Source organism: Bos indicus x Bos taurus, chromosome 9, assembly GCF_003369695.1.
Source record: "Bos indicus x Bos taurus breed Angus x Brahman F1 hybrid chromosome 9, Bos_hybrid_MaternalHap_v2.0, whole genome shotgun sequence".
In the NCBI taxonomy this organism is placed as follows: Eukaryota; Metazoa; Chordata; class Mammalia; order Artiodactyla; family Bovidae; genus Bos; species Bos indicus x Bos taurus.
In genome coordinates, this window is record NC_040084.1 from 102,372,227 (window position 1) to 102,391,431 (window position 19,205).

Sequence of the window (19,205 nt, forward strand, 5' to 3'; positions counted from 1 at the left end):
TGGTCGCTCAGCTCGATCTGCAAGTCGATCGGGTGATTGATCAGTCACAAGCGTGGACCGTGGAGGGCTGCTCAAGGAAACGACAACAGCTGCATGGGTGTCAGATGTCAGTGACGTCCCGAAAGGCCACAGCAGGGGACAGTGAGCCCTGCCGGGGAGACTCGGGGGCCAAGCTCCTAGGAGGACACGAAGGCCAGGCCTTCTCGTGCCAGAAGACTTTCTGGAAGGCGTGAGACCTGCAGGACGTGGGGGTGACCAGGGAAATGTCAGGAGGTGTAGGGGGGGTGGATGTTTAGGGGGTGGGTTACAGAGGCCCCATCCTGAGAGGAGAGACCCCAGAAGAGTCAGATGCTTCAGCCAGAGCCACTAAGCTCTCTTCCAGGGAGATGTGGCTGGACGACTAGACCCGCGGGAGACCCAGACCCCGTCCTGGGGACCTGGAGTGGATCTGTAAGCCCGTGGAGCACCCCAGAGGGGGCTTAAGCAGATGAGCACATATCAACGACTTCACTCCTCAAATGGCCATCAGGCGTGCTGAGTGCTCTCTGAGGCAGGGACCCAGTGGCACAGTGGTGGGGGGGCCCGGCCTCATGGAATTCACACACAGTGCAGGGTGGACCGCAGGACCCCGGGTGCACACACAGGGCTGCCTCTCCCAGACATGGGACCCCAGGCACGGGGAAGGAGGAGGAGAAAGGTGACATTCACACTGCAACCTGAACGATAAACAGGAGACTGACTGCTCATGTGGGAGGCAGTGCAGACCTGTGTCAGGAAACCCGGCAAGCTCACGACCACATCCAGACCAGGGCTGGGACGCCAGCATGCTCACAGCCGCCTCTGGTACCTCTCTGGGGCCCGAGAATGACGCCAAGCAGATGAAAGCAGAAGGAGGTGATGGAGGCAGGCAGACCCCTCCAACGTGGGAGTCAGCCACCCCGAAGGCCACATCCCTGCTGTCCTTACATGCTGTTCTTAAGCCAGGCCCAGCTGCAAGCGTTCAGACACGACATGCTCTGGATCAGTGGGTGAGGAGATACGGCCCGATTAGCAGGGACAGGCGGGGTTGGGGGTAGGTGGGCTCCTCCCATGACACGTCGGAGGTCTGGTTCTCCAACATCTCTGGTCTTCTGAGGAGGAGGAGGCCACACCAGTGACAGCGGGCCCCCAGCAGGCACCCTGGGGAAGATGGGGAGGCCAGCGTGGCCTCCCCTCAACTGCACGCTCTCCCCACACAGAGGCCTTTCCAACAGGCTCCTGGGGAGGCCCTCAGATCGCGTGTATTCTCTAGTCTCGCGGTCCCAGCCCGAGAGCTAGGAGTCCTGGCACACCCTGAGGCATGTCCCCCTCTCTGCCTGGCTGCTAAGTCCAGGGGCCAATCGGCTGTCACTGGGACCACAGCTGCTCCCTGAGAATTCTGACCCCATCAGCCCATGCCAGCACCCAAGGAGAGTGGCCTGGGCGACTTCCTCCTATGCAGATGGTGGCACCGATGGGTCTACACTCTCGCTAAGCTCTCCTTCCAGACGCCACTCACCACAACCGACACGGGCTCAGTGCAGCACAAAAACGCAGGCAGTTCATACATACTAGCACTTTACAACATCCCAGAGCTCTGAGCAATGTCTGCAAAGTCACGGATGATCCTGGCAAGAAAGGGACTGTGCCTCCCCTTCAACTTGACTCTGGGCATCACCCGGGCTGAAATTTCACTCTCTGCGAGCTTAAGCAGAATAGAGACCAGATGAGGAAACAGGAACTTGGGGTTCAGGGCTGAATTTGAGCTTCCTCATCAACCACAAGTCCAGAGTTTGCGCCTTAACAATGAGAACAGGTTTGAATCTCTACTCCTGTCTTGACCCTCCGATTCGGAGCCCCTTCGGTGTGCTATTCTGGTTCAATACCGCACGCTCAGAGCTGCCTACTCCTTGTCCATGACCGACAGACCTTGCGAGACCACGCTACGTGTCATCAGAAACCTTACAAACGCTTCACTGGGGGCAGCACCCAAGGCACAGAGCTGCTGGAGGCGGCGCCAGGGGCATGATGACCGGCCCCTTCCTGCCCAGCCCTGGCTGTTCCTTGAGGCTTCATTCACGGTGAAAAGTCAGACTTAAATTGGAACTACCCGGGGCAGATCAAGCAGGAATCCGTGTGGACCTCCGATGAGTTCGCATTACTGCCCTGACCACAGACTCACAGTGATTAGTCTTGTCTCCTCTCACCCACAAAAGGTAAGGCAGACCTTATCAAAGCCCTCACCCGAGTCCAGCTCTCCTCGTCCAAGGGTCAGACACCAGCAGTTGTGCAATCCCGCTGAACTGGGAGCGGAGGCTGCATGTAGAGCCACCGTCTGTGTAGAGGACTGGGGAGGGTGACCTGGACAGACACCCCACGTTCCTCGCTGTCCCGAAGGGGAGGTCAGGCGGCCGTCGCACACCTACCTGCAGGCTCTGCAGCCCTCCGTAGGCAGTGAAGAGCAGCAGAAACCCAAAGGACAGCACGAGCACGTTCTTCAGGTTCCCTTCCATGGCGCCGGCCGAAAGCGTCACGCCCGAGCAGCTCTGCAGTTCCCTGAAAGACACCAGCCCGGCTCAGGGAGAGCAGCCGGTACGCAGAAGTCACGTTCTGTCCTGGAGTGCGAGTGAGGCGTGCGATAGTCACCCAGGCTGCTGAGAGCTGATGAGCTTGATAACCGCCGACTCCACGAGGCACCCAGCACTGGTATTGTTAACCAGGCAACACTTAGGACTCTCATCAGCTTGTGTGCACCAGAACTTTTTTCTGTTAATTTCCAGTAGATATGTCCATGTTGGAAAGTGATGATTTTCATATCACATGGTATAATTGCCTACATTACATAATTAGATATATGTGAATATCTTAAAGAACAAAGTATACATGTCAGCTTCAAGATCCATAATTCAACTTCTGAAAAAGAGCTGACATGATTGTAAGACCCAAGGGCCAAAGTATTAGTATGTCAAAGACTAAATGACTTTATAGCACTGCAATAAGGTAACAGAATTTATATAACACTTTATAGCTTGCAAAGCCTTTTATACGCTGTCTTACTTACGGTACAGTGATAATTATCATCAGATCTTAGACCCATTACCAGACAGGGAACAGCATCAGAAGACTTTGAGGGGTTTGAATTTCAGATTTAGACCAGTGCTGTCTTAGAGAACTTTCTGCACCATCCAATGTAGCAGCCATTTAAATTTCTATTTTAATCAATTAAGATTAAATGCAGCTGTGAGTACACTTCCTTAGTGACTGCTACGTCGCTTCAGTCGTGTCCGACTCTGTGAGACCCATAGTCGGCAGCCCACCAGACTCCCCCTCCCTGGGATTCTCCAGGCAAGAACACTGGAGTGGGTTGCCATTTCCTTCTCCAATGCATGAAAGTGAAAAGTCGCTTCAGTCGTGTCCGACTCTTAGCAACCTCATGGACTGCAGCCCGCCAGGCTCCTCCATCCATGGGATTTTCCAGGCAAGAGTACTGGAGTGGGGTGCCATTGCCTTCTCCCCTCAGTGGCACTAGCCATGTTTTATGTGCTTGAAAGTCACATGGTTATTGCAACTGAGGAAGTGAATCCATAGTTGCATTTCATTTTAATTGATTAAAATAGAAATTTAAATGGCCACATGTGGCCAGTGTGATCGTATAGAACAGGGTCAGTCTAGAGTTTAAAGAGCTTATCTCATATCTCACAGCCAATAAGCAAGCAAAATCGCTTGCTTTCTGATTGTGCGTCATTCTACTCAATTATTAGTAAAACTTGGAGTTTGAAGACTGTTTTGAAAGCTCTGTGCAGACAGTTATTTTAATCTAGTTTGGATTAATAAGGCAAACCTTACAGTGAAGGTAAGTGTTACCCGGGGTGGTGACCCAGTTCAGGGAAGCAAGTCATACCATATGAACAGCATGATGAAGTTCTTCTCCTTGCAGCTTAACTTATTCTTATGGAAGTAACATTTTGCAGAAAATGACAGTTCTGGGGACTGACTGAGCATGAACTATCACACCCACAAAGACGTGAGAGCAGCAAGGTCTACGAAAAGCGATGGTGGCGACAGAGACGAGAGAGGTCTGAGGGTCTGACCCTGATCCTGTAACTTCTCAGCCGGACCATCTCAGACGGATCACTGACTCCTCAAATCTCCGTTTCCTCTTGAAAAAGGAGGGTTGCAGAAGTTCAAGAAGCTAATCACTGGGAAAGCCCTTGGAGCAGCCTTGACACAGATCACCAGTGAATGTTAACTGGCTAAGATGACATGTCAACTTTCACTGAAGATATCAGTGGGGACAATATTCCAAGAAATGTCTCACGTATAAGCTAGTGACATTACGTATGAAATAGATAACTGATGAGAACATACCCTATGGCTCAGGGAACATACACAGTGCCCTGCTGCTAAGTCGCTTCAGTCGTGTCCGACTCTGTGTGACCCCATAGACGGCAGCCCACCAGGCTCCCCCGTCCCTGGGATTCTCCAGGCAAGAACACTGGAGTGGGTTGCCATTTCCTTCTCCAATGTATGAAAGTGAAAAGTGAAAGTGAAGTCGCTCAGTTGTGTCTGACTCCTAGTGACCCCATGGACTGCAGCCCACAAGGCTCCTCCATCCATGGGATTTTCCAGGCAAGAGTACTGGAGTGGGGTGCCATGGCCTTCTCCTACACAGTGCTCTGTGGTAACCTAAATCAGAAGGAAATTCCCAAAAGAGGGGCTATATGTAATAGTCAATTTTCCAGTAGTCATGCACGGATGTGAGATTTGAACCATAAAAAAGCCTGAACACCAAAGAATCGATGCTTTTGAATTGTGGTACTGGCAAGGACTCTTGAGAGTCCCTTGGTCTGCAAGGAGATCAAACCAGTCAGTCCTAAAGGAGATCAGTCCCGAATATTGATTGGAAAGACTGACGCCAGAGCTGAAGCTCCAATGCATTGGCCACCTGAGGAGAAGAACTGACTCATTTGAAAAGACCCTGGGATGCTGGGAAAGATGGAAGACAGGAGGAGAAGCAGGCGGCAGAGGATGAGATGGTTGGATGGCATCACCGACTCAGTTAACGTGAGTTTACCCAAACTTTGGAACAAAGTGAAGGACAGGGAAGCCTGGTGCGCTGCAGTCCATGAGGTTGCCAAGGGTCAGACACGACTGGGCAACTGAACACAGCATAGCTGCTTCACTTCACTGGGTGGTAGAAACTGATGTAAGCAACTACACTCCAATAAGTCTTTTAAAATGTCATACCTAGCAAAACATGGACTTTTCACACCAATCTTATTATCAATTATCTGACATCCTTTTTATTCGTCAGCAACTCTAGCTTACTTCTATTCCGATCTGTCTTTAGCCATGAAAGACTTATCTTTTGATATCAGAAGACCTTCCTAGGGTTTTCTTCTGCTACTCGCTGTTCAAAGTTACCAGAATGACCTTCTGGACTTTCTAACTGGCTCCATGCGCACCTCCAAGTAGCTGCCGATCCAGCCGTTTCACCCTCAACCAGGGTCTCCCGAGGAGCTGTGAGTCTGTGCAGAGGCACGTCGGGGGTCTGCTTCTGCTCTCTTCCACCCCGTCCCCTAACTGTCCTCTTCTAATCAGGAATCAATCACTGAAATCATTGCTTTATCAGGTTTTTTTTTCAGTCTCCCTCTTGGTGTTTCCCCTTTGTCTTAAGAGGGATTTTTAAAATGAAACAGATGGTTTGCAATCAACCTTGCTCTCTAGCAAGACAAAAATGTTTCTTTTTTCCCCTCCAGTTTTATTGATAAATAATTGACACACATCACTGTCTAAGCTGATGGTGTGCAGTCTGATTTACATCTATTGTGAAATTATGGTCACAATAGGTTCATCTAACACCCGTCTTCTCATATGGATACAATAAGAAGAAAAGAGAAACGAAAAAAATTAAAGGTTTCCTCATAATGAGATCCCAAAGATTCATTCTCTTAATAACACTCCTTTCTATCAAGTAGCAGTGAAAACTAGAGTCATCACGTACGTTACATCACAGTACTCACTTATCTTGTAGATGGAAGCTTGAACTTTTAGACCACCTTTCTCCCGTCCTTCCCCCCTCCACCTTCTGCCTCTGGTAATCATAAGTCTGACCTCTTTTTCATGAGTTTGGTTTTAAATTTTTCTAAAAAGATTCCCAATGTAAGTGAGTTCATACAGTATTTCCTCTCTCCGTGACTTCACTTAGCATAATTGAGGGCAAGGTCCGTCCACGCTGTCACAAACCGTAGGGTCTGCTTGCTTTTCACGTTGCGTATGACATTATATTAATCGTGTATATATGTTATATAAATGTGTAGTGTGTTTGTGCTAGTCACTCAGTCGTGTCCGACTCTGTGACCGCATGGACTGTAGCCCACCAGGCTCCTCTGTCCATGGAATTCTCCAGGCAAGAATACTGGAGTGGGTTGCCATTGCCTTCTCCAGGTATATATATGTACATGCATATTATATATACCACAACTTCACTCATCTGTCTGTTGGTAAAAACGTACCTTGACTTCCTGGCTATGGTAAATCACGCTGCTGGGCACCTGAGGGTGCAGGCATCTTTCTAAGTCAGTGTTTTCGTTTTCTTCGTGTAAATACCCAGGAGTGGAATCTCTGGACCAAAGGGCAGCTCTGCTCATGATTTTCTGAGAACCTGCTCTGTGTTCCATGGTGGCTGCCCCAGTTCAAAACCCTCAGTGCACGAAGCTTCCCTCCTCCTCATGTTCTTGCCGGTGTTTGCCACCTCCTGTCTTGATGGTGATGGTGGTTCTAACAGGTGTGAGCTGATATTGCTTCATGGGGAGAGAGTCAATTCCTAGGCAGGTGGATAAGAAGTCCAGGGGTCCCCAAGGAGAGAGGGGTCTGGAATTCTCAAGGAGGAAGAAAGGAAAACCTTTTTTTTCCCCCTCTACATTCCTTAGTATTATATAACAATAATGTATCCTGCTTGAGGACAGTTTCTGGAAAAAACCTTCTGGCTAAACCTGTTATCTTAAAATGTAAATTATGGGAGTAGGTCTAGTAAGATCTTTACAACCTCCAGACATTCTTTTGATTCATTGTAATAACTAATTAAAAGGTATATAACTCCGTTGCTAACACTAGCTAGGGGGCACTCTCCATCCCCCTTCTGATGTCTGTGTCAGAAGCTTTCTCCATCTCTTTTATACTTTAATAAAACTCTATTACACAAAAGCTCTGAGTGATCAAGCCTCGTCTCTGGCCCCGGATTGAATTCTCCTCCAGAGGGCAAGAATCCCGGCGTCTTTTATGGTTCAGCAACAACCTTTCAGTGGTTTTGAATTTCCGTAACACTAGTGATGATGAACACTTTTCGTGCATCTTCTCTGGAGGAGTGCTCAGTTCCTTTGCCCATTTTTTAATTGAGTTATTTTATTTTCTACTGTTGAATTTATATGGGTTCTTTATATATTTTGAATATTAGCCTTTTATCAGATATATGGTTTGCAAATGTACTTTCCCATCACGTAGGCCGGCATTTCACTTCGTTGATGGTTTCTTTTGCTGTGCAGAAGCTTGTTAGATTAACGTCCTCCCACTTGGTCGGCATTTCACTTCGTTGATGGTTTCTTTTGCTGTGCAGAAGCTTGTTAGATTAGCGTCCTCCCAGTTGGTCGGCATTTCACTTCGTTGATGGTTTCTTTTGCTGTGCAGAAGCTTGTTAGATTAACGTCCTCCCACTTGGTCGGCATTTCACTTCGTTGATGGTTTCTTTTGCTGTGCAGAAGCTTGTTAGATTAACGTCCTCCCACTTGCTTAATTTTTATTTTGCTGCTTGTGCCTCCCTTGGCATGTCCAAAAAATCATTGCCCAGATCCACATCTGGGAGAATTTTCCCATGTTTTCTTCTAGGAGTTCTGTAGTTTCAGAACTTCCATTAGTTTTTAATCTCCCTTGAGTTAATTTTGGGAAATGGTGTAAAACATAGATCCTATGTCATTCTTTTACCTGGGAATATCTAATGATTCCAGCACCATCTATTGAGTATTCTTGGTTTCCTTGTCAAATATTGACCGTATATGATTTGGTTTATTTCTGGGCTGTCTGTTCTATTGGTCTAATTGTCTGTTATTATGTTGGCTCCACACTATTTTGATGACTATAGCTTTGTAGTATAGCTTGAAATCAGGACGTGTGAGTCCCCTTGCTTTGTTCTTCTTTCTCAGGATTTCTTAGGCTCTTCAAGGCCTTTTGTGGTTTCACATAAATTTTAGAGGTGTTTTTTCTACTTCTGTAAAAAAAAAATGTCATTGGAATCTTGATAGGGATTGCGTTGAATCTATAGGTAGATTTTGATAATATTGCTATTTTAACAAAATTAATTCTTCTAATCCATGAACACAGAATACCTTTCCATTTATTAGTGTCTTTAATTTCTCTCGTTGATGTCTTGTAGATTTCAGAGTAGAGATCCTTTGCTTTCTTAGTAAAATTTGTTTCCAATGATTTTGTTTTTGATGCTATTTTGAGATCAATTTCTTTATTTCTCTTTCAGAAAATTTGTTGTCAGTGTATAGAAACACTGCTGATTTTTATATGTTATTTGTTTGTATCCTGCAATTTTACTGAAATCTTAAATTTTTTTGGTTGAGTCATTAGAATTTTCTTTACATAAAATCAAATATAAATAAGGACAGTTTTTCTTTCCCCTTTACAATTCTGATGCACTTTGCTTCTTTTTCTTGCCTGATTGATCTGCTAGGACTCCTAACACTATGTTGAATAGGAGTGGGAAGAGTAGGCTTGCCTTATTCCTAATCTTAGAGAAGTTCTCAACCTTTCACCGTTGAGTATGATGCTTGCTGTGAGCCTGGGGACCCAAGTCAGGTCTGAGCATGCACTGAGCTCTCTGGTCTGCCGACAGGTGAAGCTACAGGCTGTGCTCTATGTCCAAGACCCCTGCACGTGGGGCTGTTGAATGGGCTTTGTGGCTCCCGGGTGCTCTGGGTGGGTCTCTGGTCGCTCAGGCTGAAGCCTGTATTCAGTGATGAGCAGGCCTCTGGGTCCCTGCCCTGGCTCAGCTGGAAAAGCAGCTCTAAGGCCAGGAAAGGGCTGGGCTTTCTTAACTGAAGCCGACGTGCACCCCGAGCTTCCTGATCAGTCACTGGCAAACCATCAGCCCCACCCACCTCTCATTCAAGGCCTGCTGGGCCACACAACTTCCAGGAGCCCTTGCTGGTCCTCCAGTCAGATGGGGCTGGGAGGCACCCTGCACGTGGGTGGGGGTATGCCCAGCTCCCTTGCCTGGGCGGGAGGGGAGGGGCTGCTCCTGGCTACCTTCAGTTTCCTAGTCGGCTCTCCAGCCTGGAGATGCAAGGAGCTACCGTCAACCTTGGCCCTGAGTTTGTCCCCTGCCTATGGGCAGCAGGGGGCAGGCCACACTGGTCCCCAGCTTTGCTCTGGGGGCCACCTGCTCTGCCTGCCTGCCTCCCAGCTTGAGCGCAGCTGGGTGCACAGCTTGCAGGAGTCTTGCCAGCCTCCTGGTCAGACAGGGCTGGCCGGCTGCCTGTTAGCGGGCGGGGCCGTGACTCAGCTCCTGCCTGGACCTGGGCAAACAGCTCTTAGGTCAGCAAAACTCCAGTCTGAGGATCTAAATCAGGCGAAACCACACCCAGCAAAGCGGCGCACAGTGCTGGGGGCGGGTGGGGGGAGGCTGCCCCCACCCCAGGTCTTGTCCCACTCGGGGGTCTGGAGGCTCGAAGGGGCCCCTTCACGTGGTGCCAGCGGGGGGAGGGGCAGCGCGAGAGCCTGTGGCCACTTTCTTACCCGGCGCACGGTCTCCCGGTCCCTGGGGTCAGGGCGCTGTAGCCTCTGCGCAGACTTCCAGGGCTTGCTCAGTGTTGTCCCGCTCTCCAAGGTGGTCAGTTGCCCTGCTTGTGAAGGGAGCGAAGTCAGGAAGGACCTGTGTCACCATCGTGGTGACATCACTCTCCCAAAATACTTCTTAGAAGAGACATCCGCCAGGAGGGCTTCCAAACTGTTACTGTGAGGAAGGCAGTCATGTGACACTTTCCCCACGATCAGAGGGGCCCGGGCTCAGAGGTGTGTCCCTACCAACTCATGCCTACTTGCAGACGTGTGGTGGCGACGGGCAGGGCAGGGGAATTTCCGGAACTGAAAGGAAAGCTGTCTCGACCTTTCAGCAGCAACAGTGATGTGTTGGCAGAATCGTGAACCTGAACCCCAGGACGGGGCAAACGTCAAGTGGCTAAAGAGATGCGGTGTAAGTGACTCAGAAGATATCAGCCATCGTTTCACTCCCAGTGTTAACATCAATACCAGACCCTTTGATTAGCTTCCCCAGGGGCTCAGGTGTGAAGCATCTGCCAGCAATGCAGGAGATGCAGGTTCGATCCCTGGGTTGGGACGATCTCCTGGAGGAGGGCATGGCAACCGGCTCCAGAATTCTGGCCTGGAGAATCCCATGGGCAGAGAAGCCTGGCGGGCTACAGTCCATGGGGTCACACAGAGTCAGACATGACTGAGCATTGCCACTGTGCAGAAAAAGGATGATTTTGCAGACCTGCTTAAATGTTTGTGATCACTTGCTAGATATAAAAGTGATGGAATGTTCTAGAGAACTGGGTGATGGCCGACGCTGGTGTGATTCCACCAGTCACTAGGTGTCACTGTTTGGCTGCCTGTGTGGGCGCGCTCTGTCCCGTCCAACTCTGTGCGACCCCAGGGACTGCAGCTCCCCAGGGCCCTCTGCCCATGGGATTCTCCAGGCAAGAATACTGGAGTGGGTTGCCATTGTCTACTCCAGGGGATCGAACCCCAGTCTCCGCGTCTCCTGCTTGGCAGGCAGGTTCTTTACCACTGAGCCACCTGGGAAACCTTCTGCTGCCCAAGTTCACCAAAAGCAACTAGGGCTTGAGAGCTAAAGAGCCACATTTTAAATTTTATGTATTTACTTTTGGCTGTGCTTGGTCTTTGTTGCTGCGTTCTCTAGTTGTGGAGAGCGGGGGCTATCATTTAGCCGCGTCTGAGCGTCTCGCTCAGTGGCTTCTCTTGACGGGAACACGGGCTCTAGAGCGCTCGGGCCTCACAGCTGCAGCACCATCCTCAGGAGTTGTGGCTCTCGGGCCTAGTTGCTCCGAGGCGTGAGGGATACTCCCGGATCAGGGATGGAACCTGTGTTCCCTGCGTTGGCAGATGGATTCTTATCCATTGCGTCACCCAGGAAGTCCAAGAATCACATTTTAAATGAGCAGACTTTCTGCTAAGAAGCTAAACATTGCTCTGAATTCAAGGGAAGTCTAATCAATGATTTGCTCTTTTAAAGGATTTGTTTATGTAAGGAAATTTATATCAACTTTTTTGACATTTAAATCTGACATCTTTGTTAATAAAAACAGAACCAAATAAATTTGCATTTGTCCTATTCGTTAATTAGACTTTAATCTACATAAAGAATTAAAAATGTATATGTAGGGCCTGAAACAAATTATTGCCTAAGTTAAATTCTTACACTTTGGAAATAAATGTACTTAGTGCTTTTTTTTTAAGAAAAAAGAAAAGCAATTTATGTTAGCACAACTCTAACTTTAGAAAGTGTTTTTGAAACAGGAGGGAAGGGGGTGGGGTACAACCTTTGAAATAATGACAGGGCCCGGGGACTCAACAGGAACTGATTAGACTCAAATGGGTCCAAGGTGGCAGAGTCAGCAATATTACGCTCACTGTGCTCCAAGGCCACTCTCGCCTGTCACTCCAGGAATCTCTTGACGTCCTTCTTTTGCATTCCAGTCCCCTACAATGAAAAGGACTTTTTTTTTTTTTTTTTGGTGTTAGTTCTAGAAGGTCTTGTAGGTCACCATAGAACCATTCAACTTCAGCTTCTTTGGCATTACTGGTCGGGGCATAGACTTGGATTGCTGTGATACCAAGCGGTTTGCCTTGGAAAGGAACGGAGATCGTTCTGGCATTTTGAGGTTGCGCCCAAGTACTGCATTTCAGGCTCTTCTGTTGACTATGAGGGCTATTCCATTTCCTCTAAGGGATTCTTGCCCACAGTGGTAGATACAATGGTCGTCTGAGTTAAATTCACCCATTCCCGTCCATTTCAGCTCACTGATTCCCAAGATGTCAATGTCCAGTCTCGCCATCTCCTGCTTGAGCCACGTCTGGTTCCTAGTGTTCCCGGGTCCCATGCAACATTGTTCTTTACACCATCGGGCTTTACTTTCACCACCAGACACATCCACAGCGCAGTGTTTTCCCCGTTGGCCCAGCCGCTTCCTTCTTTCTGGGGTTATCAGTAATTGGCCTCAGCTCTTCCCCAGCAGCATACTGGATGCCTGCTGACCTGGGGGGCTCATCTTCCAGTGTCATATCTTTTTGACTTTTCTTACTGTTCATGGGGTTCTCTCAGCACCTCAGCAAGCAAGATGACTCAGAAGTGCCATGACGGTTGCAAGGTGGGCCATCAAAACCAAAACGTGAGCAGTGGCCCAATGCCTAGAAATTTCCACCCCTTCCCCCAAATAATTGGAATAATCCTCCCACCCATCAGCCTACGAAGTTACGCAGCCCATACAAGCTACCACACCTCGTGTCGAGGCTGCGTTTGCCCTCTGTGGCAGCCCACTCTCTGGGCTGTGCGGTGTGCTTCTCTCTGAATAAACCCACTTCTTGCCTCTCACTGTCTTCCACGGAATTCTTTCTGAGATGAGACATCAGGAACCTGAGTTTCATCAAGTCTGAAACCAGGCGTGTGCTCTCGGTTGGAAGACTGTGGGGTTTGGCCGGGTTCAAGCCCCAGTCTGAGGGAAACGGTTTCATCTTCTCAGAGCACGTCTTCCAAAGCAGCTAAACCTTTAGAGCAGCAGGCCCTCCTGCTGGCCCCACGTTGAGATGGTCTGGGCCACGGGGACGATGACACGGGGCTGGCAGGGGCCTCTCCTGGGTCCAGCCCCGCCTCTGCCAAGCCGGGGCCTCTGCTGACACGGGGCAGAAGAAGACGAGAAACAGCCCAAATGCTTTCGCCCTCACAGCACTCGCGATGGGAGCAGCGCCCCGCCCTCGCGAGATTCCGGCTCTCCTCTGCCCTCTGGATTCTTAGCATCCATTTCCACCAGGTCCATCTGGGCCGCCTGACTGCACAGCCAGAACCTTCCAGGGGAACTGCAGAGGCCCTGGCCTGCAGCACTGGAGAGGCCACCCCCACGCTGGACGGAGGCAGCAGGGAGAGGGGACCTCAGAGGACCGACACGGCCATCGAGGACACCGCGTGAGCGGGTGGGACCGACTGGGCCCGCGATGGCGGAAGACTCAGCTTCCCGCGGTCCTTGAGCCTCACTATTCATTCTCTCTGACACATCAGCTAAATGACACACCCACAGGCAGCATCCCATTCCCGGGCTGATCATGAAAGGTCAGAAAGTGGGCAGTGGGACCCCTTCCCCAAAACAGAGGGCAGAGCCCCCAGTCATTAGCCTATGAAATTGCCCAGCTCGTAGAATCGAACCACCCCACACCTCGGGCACTCCCGCCTTGTCAGAGGGAACACATTCTGTCTATGGCCTGAGCCCCTCCCTCGGTGACCTGCTTTCCCTTTACTGCGGCCCGCTCTTGAATTCTTCCCGGCTGGGAGCCAAGGACCCTCATGGCAGCCCGTCCCGGGGCTCAGCCAAGGCCTGCGATGAGAGCATCCTCTCAGGCCCCATCGTCCTGCACCATCTTCACAAAGGAAGAGGGAGAAGACGGCCTTTCCCTTCTCTCTCGTTCTCCCTGTCATTATAAAAGCGTAGCCCACTTATTTCTCCGGACAGAGCCCCCTTACCTGCCTGCTTGTACCCCTCCCAGTGTCCTATATTAACACACCTACTTCTCACATATCACTTTGCCTCTCGCTGTATTCCTTCTGGGCTGAGACATAAAGAACCTGAGCGTTAAGTCCTGAAACAAAATGTATGACTTCAGTTAGAAGATTGTGGGTTCGAGTCCCAGCTGAGGAGTTGAGTTCAAGTCCCCCCGGAAGCCAGACACTGTGGGTTGGAGGTCATCCAGAGGAGGGCGGTTTCGGAACCAGAGTGGAGGAGGCCGGCAGGGCAGGGCAAGCACTTCTGACACGCCTCACATCTGCCGTGACAGGCGTGCAACAGAATGGGTCAGCGGGGGCACTGTGATGGGCGCTGCTGGAGCAGGACACACTAATGCACACACAGACATGTACACACGCGCGCACACACACACACGCCATGTACACACGCATGCACACCTTTCCTTTCCCAAAGGCATAACCTTTCTCCCCGCCCAAGGCGCCCTCTGCTGCCTTAGACAGAGAACTGCTTTCACAATCTCCCACATGCCTGCTGGGTGCCCATCCCACGCCAGGTGCCCCCCAGGAGCCGGGTCCCCGCACTGCTGGCATGGTGAGAGCCCCTGTCCTAGAGGAGGAACGGGAAATAGACAACTAGGCAAAGAGAGAAATCAGAAAAAGGCAGGGGAGACGTGCGTGTCATCCCCCAAACAGAGCAGGGAGCCTGGCCGAAAGCCTGGGCACGTGTCCCACCAGGATCCCACCCCCACGTCTCCATGAAGCTGGCCAAGTAACTGCAAGCCCCTGATACAGCCGCTCAGCTCCCCGGATACAAACCCAGGCAGATTTCTCTGGGTGGAAACCCACAGCCCCAGGTCTGCCGTTCACAGACCGGCTCGGCGAGCCCCGCGGAGGAGAGCAGGCGGCCCTGGCAAGGCAGGCAGAGTGCCGAGGAGCCGAGGAGCCGGACGCCACAGCTGGACAGCAAGGGCCCAGCGCCCACGGGCTCCCGAAGCCCAGATGCAGGCAAGGGTGGCGATGCTGATGGCGCGTTTTCTCTGCAGGCCAGGCCGCGACGGGCAACGGCACATGGGGAGATCTCCAAAGATGACTGCACGCCTCTGCTCCACAGCGCACAAACATCCGTACAATTTGAATCTTGCCCCCAAACTAAATAACGCCACCCTCCATTGATTTTACCTAGTTCCGTGGCCTCCTCAGTTCCATCGCAGCACACGGCTTCTTACCCTTGGAGAGTGTCTGAACCCTGAGATGCTTCCCTGGTTGGCTTCTGGTTGCAAAGGGAATGGCTCTTTTCAATGGTACCGTGGGCAGGTGTGTTGTAATGCTTGTTTTCGCTCCAGTAAGAGGCAGGACCTGTTTGTAAATTGCAGAGCCCCTGGCAGCTGCTGACCTGGAAACTTCTGAACTCTTTGGGAAAAAAAACTTGCTGGCAAGATGTAGAGAGACTACAGAGAGACTGGGGGTGATTAAATGAGAACATTGTGTAAAGATTGCTACTGAAAATGATTGTGTGGGTTCTAAATAAAAATGGCAGGAAATCATTGGCCGCTCATACCCTCCTGAGCTCCCCGACGAGCCCCGCCTTCCCTGAGCCCCACCAACGCACGGGCCGGCCTTCCGGGGTGAAGTGGTCCCACCGCCCCACCCTGGGCATCGATCTTCCTGCTGCCTGCCCACTGGACCGACAACTCCCTGAGGCCTCGCCTGTCTAAAGGCGGCTGGAAAGAAGCAAGAGATGTGGTGGGGCCCTGGAGAGGCTGGCAGACAGAGGTGCAGACGGCCTCCCCACGTCCAGCAAACTTTCCTGGGGCTGCACTCTGCATGGGCTGCAGGGGCCTGGACGCACAGGAGAAGCAGGGCTGCCTCCCAGCCGGGAATCATGGCGCTGAGGGCCCGGCCAGCAGGACTGACAGCCCTCTCTCTGCCTCAGAGAGAGCTGGACCAGATGGCCCTCCCTCTGCCCCAGAGAGAGCTGGACTGGGCATCCCTCCCTCGGCCCCCAGACAGAGCTGCCTGTCTCTAGGGCATCGCCACGTACCTGCTCATCTTGAGCAGTCTAGTCACTTCCCGTCCTCCCGGGGGTGGCAGCAGGCCGGGGAGGGGCACTCCTGCTCAGGCCAGGCGAGGGCAGGTTGATGACGAGCTCTGAGAACTGGACGGGATTGTGAGTCACAAGGCGGGAGAGTTCTGTGCAGACAGTGAGCCGCTCACAGCCCTGGCCTCTGCGGTCTGGGTGAGCCGAGTGTCCAGTGCCCCCGAAGAGGGACAGCCAGCTGGGGGTTCGCAGAGCCTCCATGGCTGGCATCTCTCCTGAACAGTCTTTCATGGCCAAGAGGCAGCAACATGCCCACTGCATCAATGGCCGTCCAAGCCGGGATGGGACTCTGCACCAGGACCCGAGCTCCTCCTGGGGAAGGGTCTGGACGTGGGCACCACAGGCAAAGGCAGGATTCTCCAGGGAATCCAAAACATCCTGCTTCTTAAACTCTGGGTGCAGCTGAATAACGGTGTGACGTTTCACTGTGTCTGACCCACGGCTTGGGAAGCGCCGCTCACCTGGACGGCTAGAGTAGGGATGGGGTGGTGCGACGAGCACCTCTCGTCTCCACCTCTCCTCTGCCCCTCCCCAGCATAGATGCGTCAGGCCTGTTCTCAACAGCTTTCCTTCATGGTGCTCACACTGAAGTTCCTTTATTTCCTAGGAGCTGAGAACCCTGTGTCTTAAGAGCTGGTTATGAACTCTGCTGAGCATCTCACTGTGCCTGGGAGGCTGGGGGGGGTGGGGGCGTGGTCCAGGGGCCTCAGCAGAAAACTACACGGACAGCGGCTCCTTGGGCTGCAGGAGAAGGGGTACATGGGTTCGCAGAGGTCACAGGACACCCACCGAGTCTCACCCCCACCTTGGGGTTAGGGGAGCTTGAGGTGTGTTGCTGGGGGGCCTCTGAGGCCGGGGACCACAGCTGTCCATCCATCCATCTGTAGCCGCATCCCTAGGACTGACGGGCATTGCTCTCCACGCTTTGCACTCAGCCTTTGCTACCTATTTTTGGATTTAGTAAAACAGACAGACTCTACCAAACAAGATGATGCCTGACTTGTGGGTATCACACCCCCAGGACACTCTGGGAGATTCTGACTCTACAGAATCATTTCCTGAAGTGCCCTGGGGTCCAGAAGAGACCGAGATGGTTGAAAGGTTTGCAAATGACTGTTACCTTTGGCCTCCTAAGTGACGCTGACATTGCTCGTTGGAAGTTCCTTCCTGCGACCACGGTTGTAACGTCTCTTTCCCTGTGAGGGGTCTCTGGTCCTGCAGACCCGCTACCGAGGAACGAGGACTTGAGCCTCATGCTGCTGAGACCGGAGGTCGTTTGTGTCCCCTCTGTCACAGGAGCCCCGGGAAGGCCTGCTGAAGGGCGCTCGTGGGACCAGCCTTGCCTGGGCAGCTCGCCGGGTTCGATCACTGCTCCGCCTCCTTCACAACCAAGACCCACTTTTACATGTCTTCCTTCAGTCCCACTCCTGGAAAAGATGGCCCCGACTCCGAGAGCGCCAAAGCAAAGTTCTTGGGCAGGAAGGCAGAAGGTTGGGGCCCACTCCAGAGGGACACCCACCACACTTGCTGGTCTGGTTCACCCATGCACAGGGGTGGGGCAGGAGTCCAGAGGACGCCGGTGGGCGCGAGGCCATCCCTGGGATGGGGCAGGGAGGAGCAGGGCAGGTGTGGTCCCTGGGCCTGGTGGCCCTGAGAGTCCCGGCCCCGAAGCCACGCCCCCTGCTGTGTGAGGCTGGCAGGGCCCTCCCCCGCCCTCTGGCACCACTGCCTGGATTCACCTGAGATCTTGAGAGTTGGACTATAAAGAAAGCTGAGCGCCGAAGAATTGATGCTTTTGAATTGTGGTGTTGGAGAAGACTCTTGAGAGTCCCTTGGACTGCAAGGAGATCCAACCAGTCCATCCTGAAGGAACTCAGTCCTGAATATTCATTGGAAAGACTGATGTTGAAGCTGAAACTCCAATACTTTGGCCACCTGATGCGAAGAGCTGACTCATTGGAAAAGACCCTGATGCTGGGAAAGATTGAGGGCGGGAGGAGAAGGGGATGACAGAGGATGAGATGGTTGGATGGCATCACCGACTTGATGCACATGATTCTGAGTAAACTCCAGGAGTTGGTGATGGACAGGGAGGCCTGGCGTGCTGCGGTTCATGGGGTCACAAAGAGTCGGACACGACTGAGCAACTGAACTGAGCTGAACTGAATACCTGTTTTCATACTCCATTTTCTCTCTATTTTAGATGTTACGTATTCTTTTTCTACTCCTTTAATGGTGATCCTTGACTTTTAACTTACCTTAAGTTAATGAATGTCTTAAACTTTCCATTTGAATAATAAGAATTTAAGAACATCCTTCCCAATTTATATGTTGCTGTTTTGTATTAACTGTTCTCAATTTAATCTCCCAAATTAAACTTTTTTTCCATAGACAATTGTTGGGGGCCAGAGTGAGGCACTCCGCCCCTGGCAAAGGTCATGAGGAAGGAGGCTCGACATATGCAAAGGTGGGATCGAGCCTCAGGAGTCCCCCTGGAAATCCTCGAGCATCTACCCCCATAACCTGAGCCTGCCTACTTTGCTACTTTGTGCTCTCACCTACACCTCTGACTTTACAGGGTGCTGTTCCCCACCACCTCTTTTGGAGAAAGAGTTAACTTAGAGCTCCAGTCAATAAAAACTCTTGGGCGTGACAAGAGTGTTTTAACCTACAAACTCCTCTGAAGGTTCTCTAGCCTGCCTGACAGGCTTGTCCAGCCACATGTGATTGCTCACAGCCTCCCAACCGTGAGAGGCACAAGATGCTTTAAACCTTCTAAAAACAGGTTCTTTAGAGAAGTTAGAAAGCTATTAGTATAAGTATAATGGGCTGATTAGAAATTGTATTGGTGAAGGGTTTTTCATTTGTTGAGCCAATGTTTGTTGCTAAGTCTCCACATCCCCTGCCCTTACACACATTAATGAATATATAGAAGAAATAAGTATTAACCTTTGATATTAATCACATTAGACCTTAGGCTAAGTAAATTCTTTCCTTAACTAAAACCCACTACACCCTCACCCTGTAGGAATGTACCTTTATTTGGGTGGCATCTGTTTTAAGAATAATCACCCCTGGAGAAATAAGTGTCCTGGTTGACTGACCGCTGTCACAAGGAGAGGGTCATAAATTGTCAGCAGGCCCCCTGGCCAGAAGATGATGTAACACCCCTAAGACCTCTGTATACATTTGTATGAAGCACCTGACTTTGATAAAAGTCAGGACTGCTGACCCCGCGGGACTTTTGCGTAACATCTCAGTGTATAAAAGTAG

At 51.2% G+C, this 19,205-nt stretch overlaps 1 protein-coding gene across 5 annotated transcripts in view; it reads right to left on the reverse strand.

Annotated features, from left to right (window-relative positions):
* The window catches only part of UNC93A (unc-93 homolog A), a 34,500-nt gene extending 19,227 nt beyond the window's left edge, over positions 1-15,273 (reverse strand). For 2 of the 5 annotated variants that reach the window (XM_027552043.1, XM_027552039.1), the window contains exons 1-2: positions 9,817-10,365; positions 2,445-2,574 (exon numbers count right to left, since the gene is read on the reverse strand). In XM_027552043.1, the coding sequence (XP_027407844.1) occupies positions 2,445-2,531 (87 nt within the window). In that variant the 5' untranslated portion in view covers positions 2,532-2,574; positions 9,817-10,365. Of the gene's footprint in view, positions 1-2,444; positions 2,575-9,816; positions 10,366-15,013 lie in introns of those variants that run through there. The other 3 variants (XM_027552040.1, XM_027552041.1, XM_027552042.1) reach the window with 3 other exon arrangements.
* Between the last annotated feature and the right edge of the window lie 3,932 nt (positions 15,274-19,205).